General features: G+C 42.0%; 1 protein-coding gene across 3 annotated transcripts in view; it reads left to right on the top strand.

Moving 5' to 3' along the window:
• Positions 1 to 16,923, top strand: part of mast4 (microtubule associated serine/threonine kinase family member 4) — a 70,434-nt gene that overhangs the window by 1,907 nt on the left and 51,604 nt on the right. For all 3 annotated transcript variants that reach the window (XM_056589444.1, XM_056589443.1, XM_056589445.1), the window contains exons 2-3: positions 11,706 to 11,859; positions 13,719 to 13,837. In XM_056589444.1, coding sequence (XP_056445419.1) covers positions 11,706 to 11,859; positions 13,719 to 13,837 — 273 coding nt within the window. The remainder of the gene's footprint in view (positions 1 to 11,705; positions 11,860 to 13,718; positions 13,838 to 16,923) is intronic.

The raw sequence follows: 16,923 nt of genomic DNA, 5'->3' as shown, positions 1-16,923 counted from the left end.
TCTAGTATTGAAGAGCTCAGTTACAAGGTACTGACTTAGCTGTGTGTGTGTGTGTGTGTGTGTGTGTGTGTGTGTGTGTGTGTGTGTGTGTGTGTGTGTGTGTGTGTGTGTGTGTGTGTGTGTGTGTGTGTGTGTGTGTGTGTGTGTGTGTGTGTGTGTGTGTGTGTGTGTATTGAGTGTTTTATTCTGTGTGGGAGAGAGTCTGTGTGGGAGAGTCTGTCTGTGTGTCTTCACTGCAGAACTCAGCGATCCACTTCCGTATAAGTGCGCTATATAAATATATATATATATACTATGTGCCTTTTTGATTTCAATGCTGATGGATTACACGTCACAAAACCAGTATTACAGCAAGCAAACACGGTAGACCAACATCGTAGATATTTCTTATCAAACTAGTTTATTGCTTGCATGTGCAGTGGGTCTCCATCATGCTCACATAAAATGTCAATAGATTACTTTGATTTTGAATAATTTCCCTGCTGGAGGACATTGATCCAAATGCTGTATTCTCATTTCTTTATTCCCTTAGTAATAAAAAAAATAGCAGTTAAAAAAATGAGCTACATCTGATAATTGGAATTCGGAAAAAGCGATAGATGATGAACGTGAAAGTACTGCTGCTCGATTATGGAAAAGATCAAAATTCGATTAATCGCCCAGCCCTACGTGAAAGTAGTCTGACATGTTTGTAATGTAAATATGGCTGCCCAGCTGATGTGGTACACCGCCTACCCTCCCAGGAGATTGTTGGTCATAAAACACACCAACATTATCATGATTGATGTCAGTGGCTGCAGCCGTCCTGTGTGACAGTGCACAGATACTCGGACTGTCGCTCCCAGTTCAGTTCATTGACCAGGGGATCGAACGGGAGTTGGTGGAGCTGCTGGGCTCCGGTCACTGACCAGTATTACATCCTTCCTTCCTGCTTAAACCACCAAAGCTGGCAATCCATACCTGGCTGGCACCATTTGGGGTTCTGCCTATCTATTCAGTGTGGAAACGCTTTAGGAAAGTCTAACCCAAACCCAATGACAGTTTGGATCCGGCCCCGTGGATATCAATGTGTTTCTTCCCTTTGATAATGTTTAACTGTCAGTATTCAAATGTCCCAAAACTGCTTCTTTGGCTAAGACTCAATTAGTTTTAAGGGTGAGTGAAGCGGACTAAATAGGCAAACAGTGTCGGCACGGGGCTTTCGGGTTAAGAGGATTACTAGAATCTGGTTATTAAGGCTCTTCTCACTCCCACGGTCGGCCCATGCATCCAAGGAGCTAATGTTGACTTCTGACTGGTGTGTGTGTGTGTGTGTGTGTGTGTGTGTGTGTGTGTGTGTGTGTGTGTGTGTGTGTGTGTGTGTGTGTGTGTGTGTGTGTGTGTGTGTGTGTGTGTGTGTGTGTGTGTGTGTGTGTGTGTGTTTCAATGACCTTACTTCAGGGTCCTGGTACTGTACAAAGTTGGTTTCAAGTGGTTGGTTCTTATATCAAATCAAACTGTATTACTGCACGTTTACATGAAAAGTGCAAAAATACAGTTTGATTTGATATAAGAACCAACCATTTGAGACCAACTTTGTACAGTGAGAATAACAAGGAGAAAAGAAAAATATTAATATCTGAATAACAGATATATTCAGAAAACTAACAGGGCGGAAAAGCTATAAGAATACTAAAAAGTACTAACCTATCCATCTCAGGCTTTGACCTGCCTGGGTTCTTTGCTATAACCAACATCAGCTCTCAGTAATGCAGTTGTAATGACAGTGACAGCCATACATAACAGATAAGTGCAACACACATCTATTTGAAAGAAAAGTACCGGCTGTTATAATTTTTTGGAACGAGGAAATGGTGAAGTTGTTTATCCATCATTAGATCAAGTCGATGCAGGAAGCCTAATTCCCCTTTGAGAACAACATGGGAGTTATAAAGTGTCTCTGTGGTAGCTACTGCTGAGAAATCGTAGTCACAACATTGTCGTTAAGAGTGAGAACACATCCTTATGTTATCATGAAGATAACAGTGTAATAGGGTTCTGCTTTACCACCTGGTTGTGCTGGTCGAAGAAAAGTTTTCAATCACACAGATTTTGGATGCGGTATGTGTGTCTCTCTCAAGGGCATAGAGATAGAGTGGGGACTGGAATCTGGGGAGGGTAAGAGCACACAGATGTTGGGGGACAAGGTCATGACTTAAACTGGTTTGGCCCCAGTGCAGTTGACCCTGGGAGAGGGCGAGCGAGCGAGAGCGAGGGAACCGTTTCTGTATGCTTGTGAAGGTCAGAGTTCAGGAGCTGAACGCTGAAGATATTTAAGACCTTCATCCGCTCTGGATCAGATCCCCTTGCATGTTGAAAGAGACCCAGCTTTAAATAGTCATATGAAACATTTCCCCCACAATTTCTTGTATCCCACCAGCTGCATAATATTTCAAGTGTACTACGTATAGGATCTTTACTTGCATAAATCACTTTAAATTGACATTATATCATCAGGTTTAAATTTAAAGGAAGGTGGTGATGTCTTAATGGCACAAGTGTCTAATGATTGTTTATATCTGTCATTGTTTCTCAACCCACGGAGCTCATGCTCAAGTGCTAGAGGCTGCAGTTCAGTTAGCGGCCAAAGATGCCAGTAATGAGGCGGCATTTCAGATTCTTACAGAGAGTACCTTTTTTAATAACTGCTAAAATAAAGAATATTTTTCTAATGCCTTTTGTTTTGTCCGAATTACAATGATCTAGACTTTCAAGCATACTCAAAACTGGTTTATATGCCAACTCAAGCAAAGGCATGATTCAGAATATCTAACACTATTGTGTCATATATATACTTTATTCGTCATATATTTGGCCAGTTTGTTTTTGAAGTGTAAGTTTCGGCCTGCACCTCGCTTCATTTTAAAATGGTAGCGTTGTTTATTGGTAATGTTTGCAGGATTGAAATGCCTCCACCATTTCATTATATTACTTCTCCATTCCAGGCAGCAATGTTAACATAACATCCGTGTCCCCACTAGACCTGTGGTTTGCACTCACTGTGATATGTAGTTTTTCCATCAGATGTTGGAAGCCGCACAAGTTTCATTGACTTGTATGTCTGTAGCAGACCATATGGGTTCCTTTCTTTGTTGATTAATATTGTATTTTGCAGGAATAAACATGCCAAAGACAAGGGAGTGGTTTATAATGATTCTTCCGCGTGAGCACATTTCTGTTTTTCAAGTTTGATGACATAGCATAATGTGTTGATATTTAGGAAGGGAATTATGAACCATGTTGTGCTACTTGACTGTAGGTATGAGCGTGGTTTCTCTCTCTTGTCTTGTGAGGTTATTTAAAGTTCCACATTTGTTTTGTTCAATGCAGGCTTTTCACTGCAATAAACTGCATTTATTTTGTGGAACATTTAGTTTAGTCAGATGCTGTCTGACCCATTGTTAACTCTGCTCAAACTATAACTGAAGGGGGCAGGTATTGGTGTTTAGTTTACAAACAACACAAATAAGTAGTTTTTTATTACACTTTTTATACATAAGTGGGAATGTTAAGTGTCCTATTTTTCAGTTGATATTGCTCTCCTGATTCATATCACCATTCCCCCTTCCAACTGAAAAGAACCCAGAGGACGGGTAATCTTTTGTAGCTCTCTGTTTCCCTGAGGGTTTCCTTCTCTATCATACGAAAATCATTCCTGGTACCAAGGCTAATTGTTGGATCATTACTTCCTGTCCTGCGCAGCTTCCTGTTTTGAGTCAAACTCTTGACCTGCTCTGCTTCCCGGCTGACCTCCACAAATTAATGCTTTCTCTCTGGACAGCATTCCTCAGAGCTGGGCTGATGGGCCCACAGATATTTCTGACCAGAGAGGCCGTTGGTTTAAAGAAGGGTTTAATCTGTGATAAGCGGGAGGTCTGTCATTTATGAAGTGAACTATGACGTTAAGGCTTATAGCCGGACCACCTCACTGTACTACAGCCCATTCAGCCCAGTAGCCTTCCCAGTACAGTTAGCTCTGGTTGATTATCGATCATTGTGTTTCTGTCTTTTAAAAACGTAGATTCATCGTTAGGTTAGGAGAAATAATTATTTATGTGTGAATCTGTCCATTAAGGTGGACAGATGAGTAGGACTGGACTTTGCATCACTTTTTGATGTCTTATCTTATCTTGTCAGCCTTTTTCTGTTTTGAACTTATATTGTAGAGGGGCAAACGTATTTGGTAATTCAGTCTTCAGAAGTTAGTTCTTTATTTTTATTTGTGCACTTTATTTTTTAATGATTCAATACCTGATATTGATTGCGGATGTAAAGTAGCCTTCTGTCTGTCTTTTTATTGAAATGGCTTGATCAAACTGCCTGAGTCTACCAACAACATTAGATATCCACATTCCACACTCATTAGTCTATGACTTGAGGTTGTTTTTGTTTACTTACCAAGCAGCTCATTAGCCTAAAGGTCAACCCTACTAAAGTGTCTTCTCTCTCTCTCTCTCTCTCTCTCTCTCTCTCTCTCTCTCTCTCTCTCTCTCTCATATTACCACTGCTTGAATGCACGGTAGCTATTCTGGGGTTTGAAAGGGTAGCCCTGCTGCTGTCTGCATGATTGTTTCCATTGGTGTGTACATCTGAGTGGGCAACACATGTTGTGTCTATAACTATAGAATGTGCTTATTTGACAGTATGTATGTACGTGCTGTATGTGCACTTCTAGTTCCACAGTATGGAATTATATATTTTTGGAAATGTATTGACCTATTAAATAACAATAACACAGCCAAACGTCATTTGGCTCTGCAAACACATTGATGTTTAAAAATGGGTAAATGTACACGGTGTCTCGGCCTGCATAGGGGAATTCAGCCATCCACAGACCTCTAAACAGGTGTTCATGTACACAACAAGTAATTTAATTGGCATTTAACTGAACCAAAACTAAACTTAGGAGGACCAAAACACCCATGAACTCACCAGCCTTGTGGCTGAGCAGAAAGAGGACAGAAGGGTGTGGTCCACTTCTGCACTTCACCTGCCAACTGTCTCTCCGCTCAGCAGGAGCCTCACCCACACATTAACCCAAACTCCAAATGAACTTATCTTCCACTCAGCACCCAACACAAACACATCAACAGGGAGCACGCAAGGATACATGACGCCATGGAGGGACATTGACACAAAAGCCTATAGCTTAGAATTACGACCAAGGGACTTAACAACATGGCCTCAGGGGATCAGTGAATCATAAAAGAATATAAAGATGAGGCTAGAGACTGGCCATCAATGACGTTTGAACAAGGTTGGCTGTAATCAGACAGTGATCTAATTCTCTCATTTACATTCAAACGTTGAACCAGGTTTAATGAGGAGGGATCCTTCCTATACGATCAAGTTCATCAGAAAGCTTTGTAAGCTCGAGGCGATTGAGCTCGAGGCGATTCAGGAAATGCTAATGAACTATGTTTTATCTGGGAAGCATAGAGGGGCAAATTGTCATTGTGTTCATCCAAGCAACACAAGACCATTTACATTTTATTCAAGCTTTAATATTGTGTAAAGTCCTCATGTCAGTATTGCAATATTGAACATTTAGCTCTTGGATGTTGTATTTGTAATGTCCAATTTGTGTTCAACAACCAGTTGGTTGTTGAACACAAATTGGACATTACAAATACAACATCAAACATGGACTTGATTATCTGATTTAATCCAAACCCATATCTCCCACTGAGGCAAAATCACATTAGTCACCCAGAGTAAAAATCTCGGCCTCACAAAAATCTCAAATTCTTGGGAATATTAAATGACTGATTCTTAACAAACCCATTCTGTCCGAACTCACCCAACCCGGATGTCTAGGTTCTTGCGTTTCTAAGGGTTGATGATATCATCGTTAACTGCTTAGCGTCGGGTTAAGGATTGGCTATTTTGTCAATAGATTGTAGATACTCTGTTTACGTGCCTCTGTTATCGTCTCACTGTAATGAACTTCACCTCATCGCTTTGATCGGCAGCAGGGGCAGTAGACCGCTGACGTGACCTGTCAACAGAACACGGTATCAGCCAAACAATCCTAGACCTCTGTACTCTGGAGCAGGCTTCTAGAGATGTGGGGGGAGGAGTCACAGGAGCTCACCTGCCTTTGGCCTCAGTCTTGTCCCTCTCGCATTGATGCGTCCTGATCGTAAGTGTTTTACATAACATGTACGTATATTATATATATAATAATAATATATATTAAATGTCTAATATTATAATAAAAACATGTGACTTTTGATCGGGGTCAGGTTGTTAATGTTAACTCCTAACTGTTCCCATTAAACACGTCAACTTACTAATTATGGAATCACATTTCCGTATATAAAAACAACCAAAACAGGGTAATAACGGCCTATTATCGTGTAAGGGGTGAGTGCTTCTGTTTTGTGCGAGGGATGCATGTTTTAGGCCAACTGTGATCCCTGGTTTTGTCCAATAGGATATCAGGGACTGTCAGTTCCACATAGAAGGCTACATTTGTCTCTGGCCTTCGATTGGGCCAGAGCTGAAAACCATTGAGGGAACACGTGTCCACAGACAGACAGACATACAGAATTCTGTCCACAAGCCAGGCATGAACTGGGGAGGGGGAGAGGGGGGGGGGGGAGAGAGAGAGATTTTTTTATTTTACGTCATGGGAAAGTCTTGTTTGGTTTAACTTCTTGGATGTCAGCCTCTGAAATATAGCAGGAGAGTGATGTTTGTTTGCTCATGATATGCCACAGGAAAAGAGCTTTACACTCTAGCCCTTATGATTGTGGGAAGTTGCGGCATGCTATCGCAGAGCCGTTGGCTGGTGTAAGCTTAGCAGTTTTCCACCATCAAAACATATTTTCTAATGTAATTCTGAAGATTCAGAAATAACAACAGTTTGGTTGTTATCTTATTTGTATAGGCGCTTTACCTGGTCATAGTGCATATTGTCTCTGTAAACACAAAGCCATTTGTCATGGTCAACTCAGGGTCCGGTCCACATATGAATCCAGGGTCAGGTTTGAGATTAGGGCTCTTAGTCTGTTATTATTGTTTGTGACCATTTAAATAATAAGATGCTGAATGCTGCTTAGTCAGTGTACAGTTGTAGAAGGCTAAGGTGAATGTTGACGGTTGTTAAAATAAGGATTGGATGTCTATTATGGTATCTCAATCTGACTGCTAACACCAGTAATGACTGGTCATCATTATAATGCGGTGGCCATCATTGCATGTTTATAACCAAGCTTCTTTGTTTTGACAGCTTCTTTGCGCCTAGTCTTGACTTCCATCCCCAACCTCCATTGGCTCTAAATCAGATTCCGTTCCATGTGTTTATCTAAAGCTAAAATATTCTAATTGATGATAATGATGGTGGATACTTGTCAGTTTTGTCTCCATCTCTATTTTATACCGCATGTCTAATGCCCATCCCAGTCTATCAGCTCCTTCCTCTTTGCTGTCACAACAAGAGCGTGTTGCTGGTGTCACCGTGTGAAACAGAGCGAGAGGGAGGGAGAGAGGTGTGGAGGACGAGCGAAGGACCTTCAGACTGTGGTAGCGTTTGTTTGGGGACACGGTGAGGCCGCTGTAGGGGGCTGCCAACACTGGGTGTTTATGTTTTCGTGTCTGTAAGAGGAACAGGGCATGCTGTTTAAGAGAAAAGGGCAAGGGTTTGTCTTTAATGTCCATTGCCGTACACTATACACGTCTGGACAGATTTGCCCCTGTATCTCCTTGGCAAGATTTACAGGAAACAACATTAGTTTGCAGCATAAAAGTTAAATACAGGATTGAAGTGTGCATTTATCTTCGTCAGGTTGGTCTGGAGAAGCTGTCGTTTTCATGCTTCAGCTGCATTCACTACGTCAACGTCTTGACACGTTACGGTATTCACCGTCATGTCCTGGTCTTGACACGCTTGCATGAATCCGATCCGTCTTTCTTTGTATTGGCGGGTGTGTGACTGTCGCATGTAGAACACACTGTATCCCTTACTGTCTATATGCCCTGCGACTATAGGCCCCGGACACGCATGACTATGTTTGAGGAGCCTATAAATGCATTGCATTGTTTTTTATCTTGTGTGTGGTTTTCTTTCTTGTCTCATTCCCTTCTCGCATGCGGTTTCCGGGACATAATGACACCAATGTGTATGGCACCGATGTGTCACCGATGTAGACCACACCATAAGAACTGAGGCAGAAAGGTCTGGGCAATGTAGTTGTGATATTAGTAGTTGTTAATTTGGGTACTTGAAGTGGAAGGAAACATTCCCCAGTTGTGCAACAGAATCCACTCTCAGACAGCCCCGCCAGGCCTGGCTGTTTACATGAGGCTTGCCTCAATCGGTTTGTTTTAACTGCAAATCATTAAGCTGTTTACCATGTTGTATCTTGAGGTAAAACGTCCTTTTTCTCACACATGATGTAATCCCCATCGTGTATCCATGACATCAGGCCTGTAGATCAGAAATGTGTTTGGTTTGAAAACCCCTGGCCGTAAGAGGGCAGAGGGATTCCTGAAAACCGTTGCTCATGAGGGTGGGCAAACTTGACTCGACCACTTCCTGGCATTTGTACCGATGGGAGGATGTATGGGGAAGTTATTGGTCAAGACTATTGATGCATTATTATGCTGTACTTTCAGTTCATTAGCATGTAGAGCTTAAAGAGCCATAGAAAAAGAAACGGTACAGAATGCTCCACATTGTTTTTGGATAGATCGTTTCATTATAAGCAGCAAGGCCATAAACAAATGCTGACGAAGCAGCTTTCCACCTTCTTCTATGGTCAGTGGAAGATAGCCGAGGGCCTTATCCTGTGTTTTTAGAGAATCCTGTTCTGTTATTTTGGACCTAACTTTAGCTTTCATTGTTTTTCTTCCTGCACCCTTTAAACTTGCTTTCATTTAATCTTTGTTTCAACATTAAAGATTCTCTGAATGAAAGTTAGAAACGACTGTCAATCCTTTCCAGCCTTTGCATCCCAATTTACTGAAATACAACACAACTTATTTGCACAACCCCATCAAAATCCCTTTCTCTATCCCCACAATATATATAATCTAAACATGAATCGGTCTCTCTGCAAGGGTATGGCTGAGAAGTTACCTTCCTCCTTCCCTATCAAGGGTATCTTCATGACATGCATAATCGTCAAGCCATAACAAAGTACCATCCATTCTTTGAAACCTAAATTATCATGAGCGATGTTGTTAACCCAAAACAAAGTAAAACTCCTGCTGGGTTTTTCATAGGTATACAAATCTGCAACTGCCTTAACTTGCCACTTGCCACATGGAATAGAGTCCTGGTATATGTATCACACACTTGGGAATATGACTTTCCATCCAAGTCTCCCGTTTTAGTTCTGCTGCAGAGTCTAGTGATTCTCTCCTGTTTGTGTGTAGAACCCCTGCACACCGTTTTCCCCTAATTTATGAATCATCGCATTGTATAATGTAGGGTGTTTCCCTCCTTTGTACAGCGTTGGTCTCTCTCTGTCTCCCTCTGACTCTAAGCCGTCTATTTGTTTTCTCTGAGCCGTTCTGGGCATTGTTATTTTATTCCTCCAGCTTCTGGGAAGTCTGTCGTCCTCCAGGGACAGCAGGGTATTATTCTGGATAAATGGCTGCTGGATTATACCAAATTCATTGTTGTGTGGTCGTAGTTTTGCATCTTTTTCCCACAAAAGATGTCACGAGTGTTTCACTACACTGTTGTTATTTAGCTTTTTTTCCCCTACACGTCTAGTGCTGTGTTGGGGCCCGTGGCGTCTGCTTTGTTTTTGCGATGAAGGTTTTTAAATAACCCCTGTGTTGGGTAAGGTATATCACAAGCCGGTTTTTAAACACGGTGTACCACATGACCTTGGGCAGGGTTCCTTTTGTCGAAACCACTGCTGGATGTGCTCTAGCAGCGGAACCACGACCTGGTTTCACCGAGCACCCTGTATTTACATATTCCCACAGCGCCTGAGCTGAATAAATAAATCTGTGTCAAACGTACCAAGCGGCACAAGGGTGACTGCTGCTTCGACGGCTGTGTTTGTCAGCAAGTAGAACAACCATTTGGTTTTCTGTTTCAAGGTTTTAAAGGACACCCTGGCAGGTGTCATGTTGATGAGCTGTGACGAGGCATTTCAAAAACCGTCTCTTAGTGACTTCACAACTCAAACTCATCATCACAACATACACCGGCCTATTGCAGTGGATGCAGTCCAATGGATCTAACTCCTGACAGAAGATGGACACTCCCACATAGTGATGTCACAGAGGGAGAGAGTTTGAACCAGGTGTCATGTTGACGAGCCATTACAAGGAAGTTCAAACATTCGACCCTTTGTGACATCACAACCAAAAGTCATCACAACAAACTCCGGCCTATACCGGTCGGCACAGTCCACCCAACAGATACTTCCTGAAGAAAGCCGGCCCCACACTGTGCTGGCAGAGTGGGATTGATTTTAAACCCTTGTGGAAAAACGGGGGCCTTTTGTAGTGTTTCAGCGCCAGGGGATTCTCATCGTGTTCCCCTCCAGATTCATGAGATTCAGAGTCTGTTGCCATCGGCCTGCAGATGGAAGGCTGAACGCTGTTATCTGTGACCTGATCTGGGACTCTGTGGTGTAGGCCTCGCACGGCGGACCGGGCGGATTCCGGCCCACTGGTAGAACATGTGTCAAACAGCTTCTAAAATAGATTACAACATTGACATGTTTCTGAAACGAATACTAGAATGAAGCTCTACAAGAACCATGATTGAACAACAGAGCAATGACGTGCATGTGATCCACCGCTCCTTGTGGTCGGCTCTGAGGCGGCTGTGTTGATTCTTGAGGTCTGATTAATATTTGCCTGGCCTTTGTTCACCGTACTGACGCCCTTGACGCTTTTTCTGTTCTCTTTCTGGATATTTTGTGTTCTGGTTGTAAAATATGATTTGAATACATCTTTATACGATTTAACCGTTGTGAAACATTCAAAATTATTTGAGATTTATTAATTATATTTTTCGTTTTTTATTAAACTGAAAATAATGAACCATAACTCCAATGTGCAAACCAGTTTACAATGTCAGCAACAGAAGTCAAAACATTATGATCAAATCCAGAACACACTTCTTGTCTGATAAAGCCTTAAACTTTTTTGTTAGAATTGCCCTCATCTTTACAGGACTACCAAAGACTTTTTAGGTTGGCTCAAAACACAACGCATTTGCCATTGCCAGAGCTGACAACTTGAAACATTTCTCTTAAATCAGGCCATGGGTGGGGAATGTCTTGTTGCTGCTCTGAATCTGCTCCGTCAGCAATGTCTGCTGGTTCACTTTCATCATTCCTCACTCGCTGCGCTACTAGTTCTCCCATAGACCCCATTTCTCGGTGGTGAAATCTCCCCACGTCTCTGTCTTTTACATCATTTTCGTCTTTTCTATCCTGTTATTGGCAAGGCGTGCAATAAAAATCGATGATGCCCTCAAATGCTTTAAAACTAAAGTAACCTTTTTTGAAAATGTAATGAGTTCAGATATTTGTGTAAAATGTAGGGAGAAAAAGTAAAAAAGTCTTAAAAATATATACCCAAGTAAAATACACTGAAACATAAGTACGGTATCACCACGCTAAACGTCCTTTGTTTGCCTCCCACCTCTGCCTTTATTGAACAGCCCTGTTGTGCTCTCCTCTCTCCTCCAGTCGGACAACGTCCTGTACCCTCCGGCGGCGCTGTTCAGGAAGACCAGCAACCCGGAGCTGAGCGTGGCCTCCAGCCTCTCCCTCAAGCTGAAGAGGCAGCTCAGCGATGACGGCCGCTACTTCAGGAGGGGCAGCCTCGGCGGAGCTCTCACAGGTACCTGCCAGCACACCGTAGCAGGGGCCACAGGGGCCGCAGGGGCTGCCTACCTCTGGGGGGGGGATCTGGGTGAAAGGGCGCCGGGGAAACAGGATCCACACATGTGTTGAAGCTTGATCTTTGACCCTTTTTTTTTAAATTACCTACTGGTTAAAATGTATACAGTTAGTATGTTCTAGAGTCATTTTATCTTGGCCTTCCTGAACAGCTGAAATGAATGCACTTATGACCTGGGACAAGATTGAACTTTTAGAGTTTAGTTTTTTTACCTGCCAGAGGGGAATGATCTAGCCTTGGTTTTCATATGTTACCCTGCCTTTTCTTTACCTGCCTATTGGTCCAAGTTATACGCCGTTGGTTCAAGGCAGGTGTATATTTTAGGCCCTGATTTATAACATCATGGAAGTTCTTACTACTTTTAAAGATGATTTTTTTTTTTCGTCCTCACAAGATTCTTCACATTGCATTATCAAGTAGAGGGGGTGAACAAGCAATTGGTAACTTGGTTTTTATTTGTCATGATTAAGGATGTTAAACGTATACCTCCAAGGCTGCTAGATTTTATCAGCTGTTAAATCCCTGTTAGTGTTTCCTTGACTGGTTCATGTGGAGGACTTTGGACTGATAAACAGCGTTGATTTTACTTATGTGGGCCAATCAAAAACATTCGCTCTCTTCTGGCAGCTATAAAACAAGTTTCTCTTTTGATTTGGTCTATATAAAAAATAAAGGGTTTTGACCCCAGGTTTTTTACTGAACTTATAAAGTATTCATGGCTAACTTAGAACTCCTAAACAGAAATCTTTTTTTATTTATTATTTTTTTTTAGTATTTTTATATTAAATCCTTAATGGGACGTTTTATACACACTTAAGAGTAGCAGAAGACGGGAGGATGAACGCTAGCCTAGCCCAGATAGCTGCAAGCTCAAAATAGTCTCCAACCTTCAGTCAATACAGACAGACAGACAGTCACCAACTCAGAGCTGTCGAGTTGTTGGGCAAGTCTTCCTCTTCCTCTTCCTCTGCTCAGCCCTTCTGCTCAAATTAAATTGACAGCGAGAGACGCAAGATGAGTTGTGACTCATCCGGCTTCTCTTGGTGTCTCTTTCCACAGGAAGCGGTAATGTATACATGCAGTGTGCTTCTCAGGTCTGCCACCTAGAAATAATTTTCATTCAGGGAGGAGGATCTGCAGAAATACCGCTTACCTTTGAGGCTTTTCCGTACTATCAAAGTCATAATATTTTGAATATGATTGATTGTGATATTATTGAAATGCGCCTGATTTATGTGAAATGTGTACACAGAAGGTCGTCACTTGCAGATGGATGCTATCAATTTGTAATTTAAGATCCTGCTGCCACCTAGCTTCTAAAGCCAATATCAATGTTTCTGTTTTTAACATCTATCCTGACAGAAATCCACTCCAGACATGTTTTTCTCAATGGGCTTTACTTAGTATTTCCACCTCTGCCGCCACCATATAATGATATGTATTTAATTATTTAATAAGCTGTCAAATGGGAGTTTTGCATTATTTTGAAGCCCATTTGCTGCTGGAGTTGTCATAAGTAAATACAGTTATACAGAAAGAATTGGGAAGACTAAAAATAAAGTAAATTATGATGTAAAATAAATTAATGCTTACGGCAACTTATATTGTTATTTAAAATGTATATTTGACATATATTTACTGGACATTATGAAAAAAGAACTGTCTCATGGGAGGAATTTGAATGACACATTTAGTACACATTTGATACATAATTATATTCATTTAAAATGTCTTAACACTTATATACGGACCCTTTGACATTGTTAACAATATAACCATCTTGTGTTGTGGATCCACAGGGAAGTACCTGCTGCCCTACGCCAACCCCCAGCAGCCCAGCTCCGACCTCTCCAACCTGGTCCGGATCCGCTCCCAGACCCTGGGCAAGTCAGACCCCTCCCTGACCTCCTCCACACTGGTCAGTACGGCAGGAGTGCACATCGTGTTGTGACAGTACTGCAAAGTAGCAGAAATAACCTTCACATAGTGTTGTCGGTACTGCAGGTGTAAGGAAAAAAGCACTGTGGTGAATTAGTACTGCAGAAGTACAGAAATAACACTCGCATTGTGTTCGATCGTGTTGTGGTGTGTTTGTTTGGGTGGGTTATGTCTTCTATTATGAACCATGCACACGCGTTGTTCCGCAGTGTCCTTTTTGAAGAAGACACCGCTAGGGATTTTTTATGGTGTTGTTTTGAGTGTGTGAGTGTGTGCTAGTGAGTGTGTGGTTACCTGAAATGTAGGCTTCCTGTTATACGACTCCTCTGACCTGCTCTGACCCGAACTCTGAACTAGTGTGGTAGACGGAGGAGAGGAGGTGCAGTGTGCAGGGGTCCTGCCCCAGATCTGTGGACATCAAAGCACTGCTGCCGTTTTCTCAGGCTCTGATATCGACTACTGATTCTCAAACTAGATCCACAAGATATTTGTTCTACCGAGTAACACTTTAACCTACAAAAAAACGTTTTGCATGCTTTTTGAATGACTTCTTGGGATAATTGGAAATCAGAGAGCTATCTCTTAAAAAAATAATACCTTGACACTGATGTTTTCTGCTGAAATGTCTTTGAAGATCAAGTATTGCACATGCTGGATAATTCCCCCCCCCCAACAAAGCACAAAGTCAGGGAGGGGTCTGAGTTTGTGCACGTAAATCCCATTGAAACATTTATAAATATTCCACTTATTCTTCCTGAACGTATTGAGGTGTTTCCGAAATGTCCCCAGTCACAACTGCATCCATTATAGAGACCAGACTTAAGTATGTATCAATATAGTATAATATATATTTTAATAAATTGTACCTCTACATATGAGGTCTTCACATTTATTTATTTGTGGTATCTATCCAGCAGATGGCGCTAAAGCATTTCAGTCATGTCGTGGGAATGGAAAATGATAACCGAAGCCAAGAATTTAAAGATATGTAGGCGGGAATGTTTCATAATTCATCATTACATTACGAAACATTTATTTGAATATGGAATTTATGTTCCGGTTATGCTGTCATAATGGAACATTAAAGACGGGAAGTGTATTCAATAACTCGTTTGAAACACATTGATATAGACAATTATGACAACATTATACACATGGTTACCTAAATGTCAACAATGAGAAAGATAATTCTGCGAAATAGAACTGCAATATATTTCCCCAAGTATGCGCAAACATGCTTTGCATGGATCGCTTCCAAGTTTGGAACGATCAACTAGTGTGTATGTCTCTCCACATGCATGCTGTGCCCCCTTTTTAAAATAAAACCAGTATTACCCCAGAATAGAGGAATGCTCTGGTGTGGTGCTCTTATTCTCCACATTTTGAACACAGTTTCAGGGAGTAAAAGACTGCATCTTATTTAATAGGGTGGTTAAAGAGTCTTAGTGGTGTTCCACGATGGGCAGCCCGAGAGGAAGCGTTTACTAGAGCCTGATGACCGACGGGCCGTGGGCCTGCTCTGTGGCTCTGGTTCCTGGTGGACGGGTGGACTGCTGGCCCATGGATCTATCTCCCTGTTGGTCCGGCTGCTGCGTGGATTTAGGGGGAGACGGGTGATTAATAAATGACATCACCTGCCGCTAAGCCTCATGTCTCCTGGTCTACAGGCAGGAGCTACCCCCCCCCCCCCCCCCACAAGGTCATTACTAAAACTAACACCATAGAACTAATGGTAATGATACTCTAACTTTCTGAAAATGTGAAGAATAAACCATGTGGGGGGGAAAAGTAGGGGAAAATATGGTTAAATTAAATGCTTAAAAAATATTACGTCACTAAATCTCATGATGCCATAAAAGCCATAGAGTTGGATGATAAAGGGCACCATATTCCATCGCAAACGCTTGAACCCCTTTAGTGGAAAATGTATATCTTTGGAACTAAATCTAAGAGGAGACTTTCACAGGGCTGCCATGGTCTACTAGCTGTTTTTCTGCCCCATTCCTGGAAGTCATACTTTAGGGCAGAACACAGTTTTTATTATTATTGATTTTTTTTTGCACAGTCGGGAGACACAAAACAAAGGTTTGAAGGGATTTCATTAAAATCTCTTATCTCAGGGGTGATGTCATTGTTGTGGCTCCCAGGGGCCCCCAGATTGTCTGTAGATACCGACCAAAAAAATAACAACAACTAAAACCTCATTCCCTATGGAAGAAGCCTGATTTGTATCCGATCAATGTGAACGGTCAATAAATAAAACGCACACATCCGTGCTCTTTTCATCCACAATGACGAAACTCAACGAATGCGTGATTAGTGTGTGTAAACGTTGCAGTGATTTGCGGAGTAGTTGCTACCCCATCTTCGACCGTACGCTCCACCACACCGACGGTGTGTGAGGAATGGCCCTGCGTCTCAATCTCTTGCCGTGTGCCCCTTTTGGCCCAGCGGCCATGAGCTAATGACGTGACCACGGCTCAGGAGACCAGTGTGGACTTGAGTAGAATCACTGATGTCACCACCGCCACAGACACACACACGCACACACGCGCATCCAGATGTTATCCACGAGGATTGAAGTGGCGTCGAGGGCAGTATCGACAAGTCTTCGTGCGAGAGGAGGGATAGTTTGACCTTGGGAAGGACAAACGCTTCTTTCAGAAGACGCACTCTGCCATTGATTCAGTTTAGTTTAGTTTTTTTCCTCAAGGGAAAATATGCTACTTCTTATAATGATCCTGTGAAAAGAAAGTATTTTTAAAATAACCTTCTATACTCTCCTTAAACCAGGGGAAATAACCTTGTGTGCTTATAAGAAAATTGAGATGTATTCAAATGTATTGCTTATATAAAGACCTATGCAAGAAAATGCAATTTATTACTAGGTACATTCTATCTCAAAATGTTACAAATGAAACCAGGAAAATGGACTGAAATGGGATTTCTGAATATTGTGCATTGATTCCTTGTCCAAGCATCCAATGTAAATACCGTGTGTGTGTGTGTGTGTGTGTGTGTGTGTGTGTGTGTGTGTGTGTGTGTGTGTGTGTGTGTGTGTGTGTG

This window comes from Gadus chalcogrammus, chromosome 4, assembly GCF_026213295.1.
Source record: "Gadus chalcogrammus isolate NIFS_2021 chromosome 4, NIFS_Gcha_1.0, whole genome shotgun sequence".
NCBI classification, from domain to species: domain Eukaryota; kingdom Metazoa; phylum Chordata; class Actinopteri; order Gadiformes; family Gadidae; genus Gadus; species Gadus chalcogrammus.
This window is presented reverse-complemented; position numbering and strand designations above follow the sequence as displayed.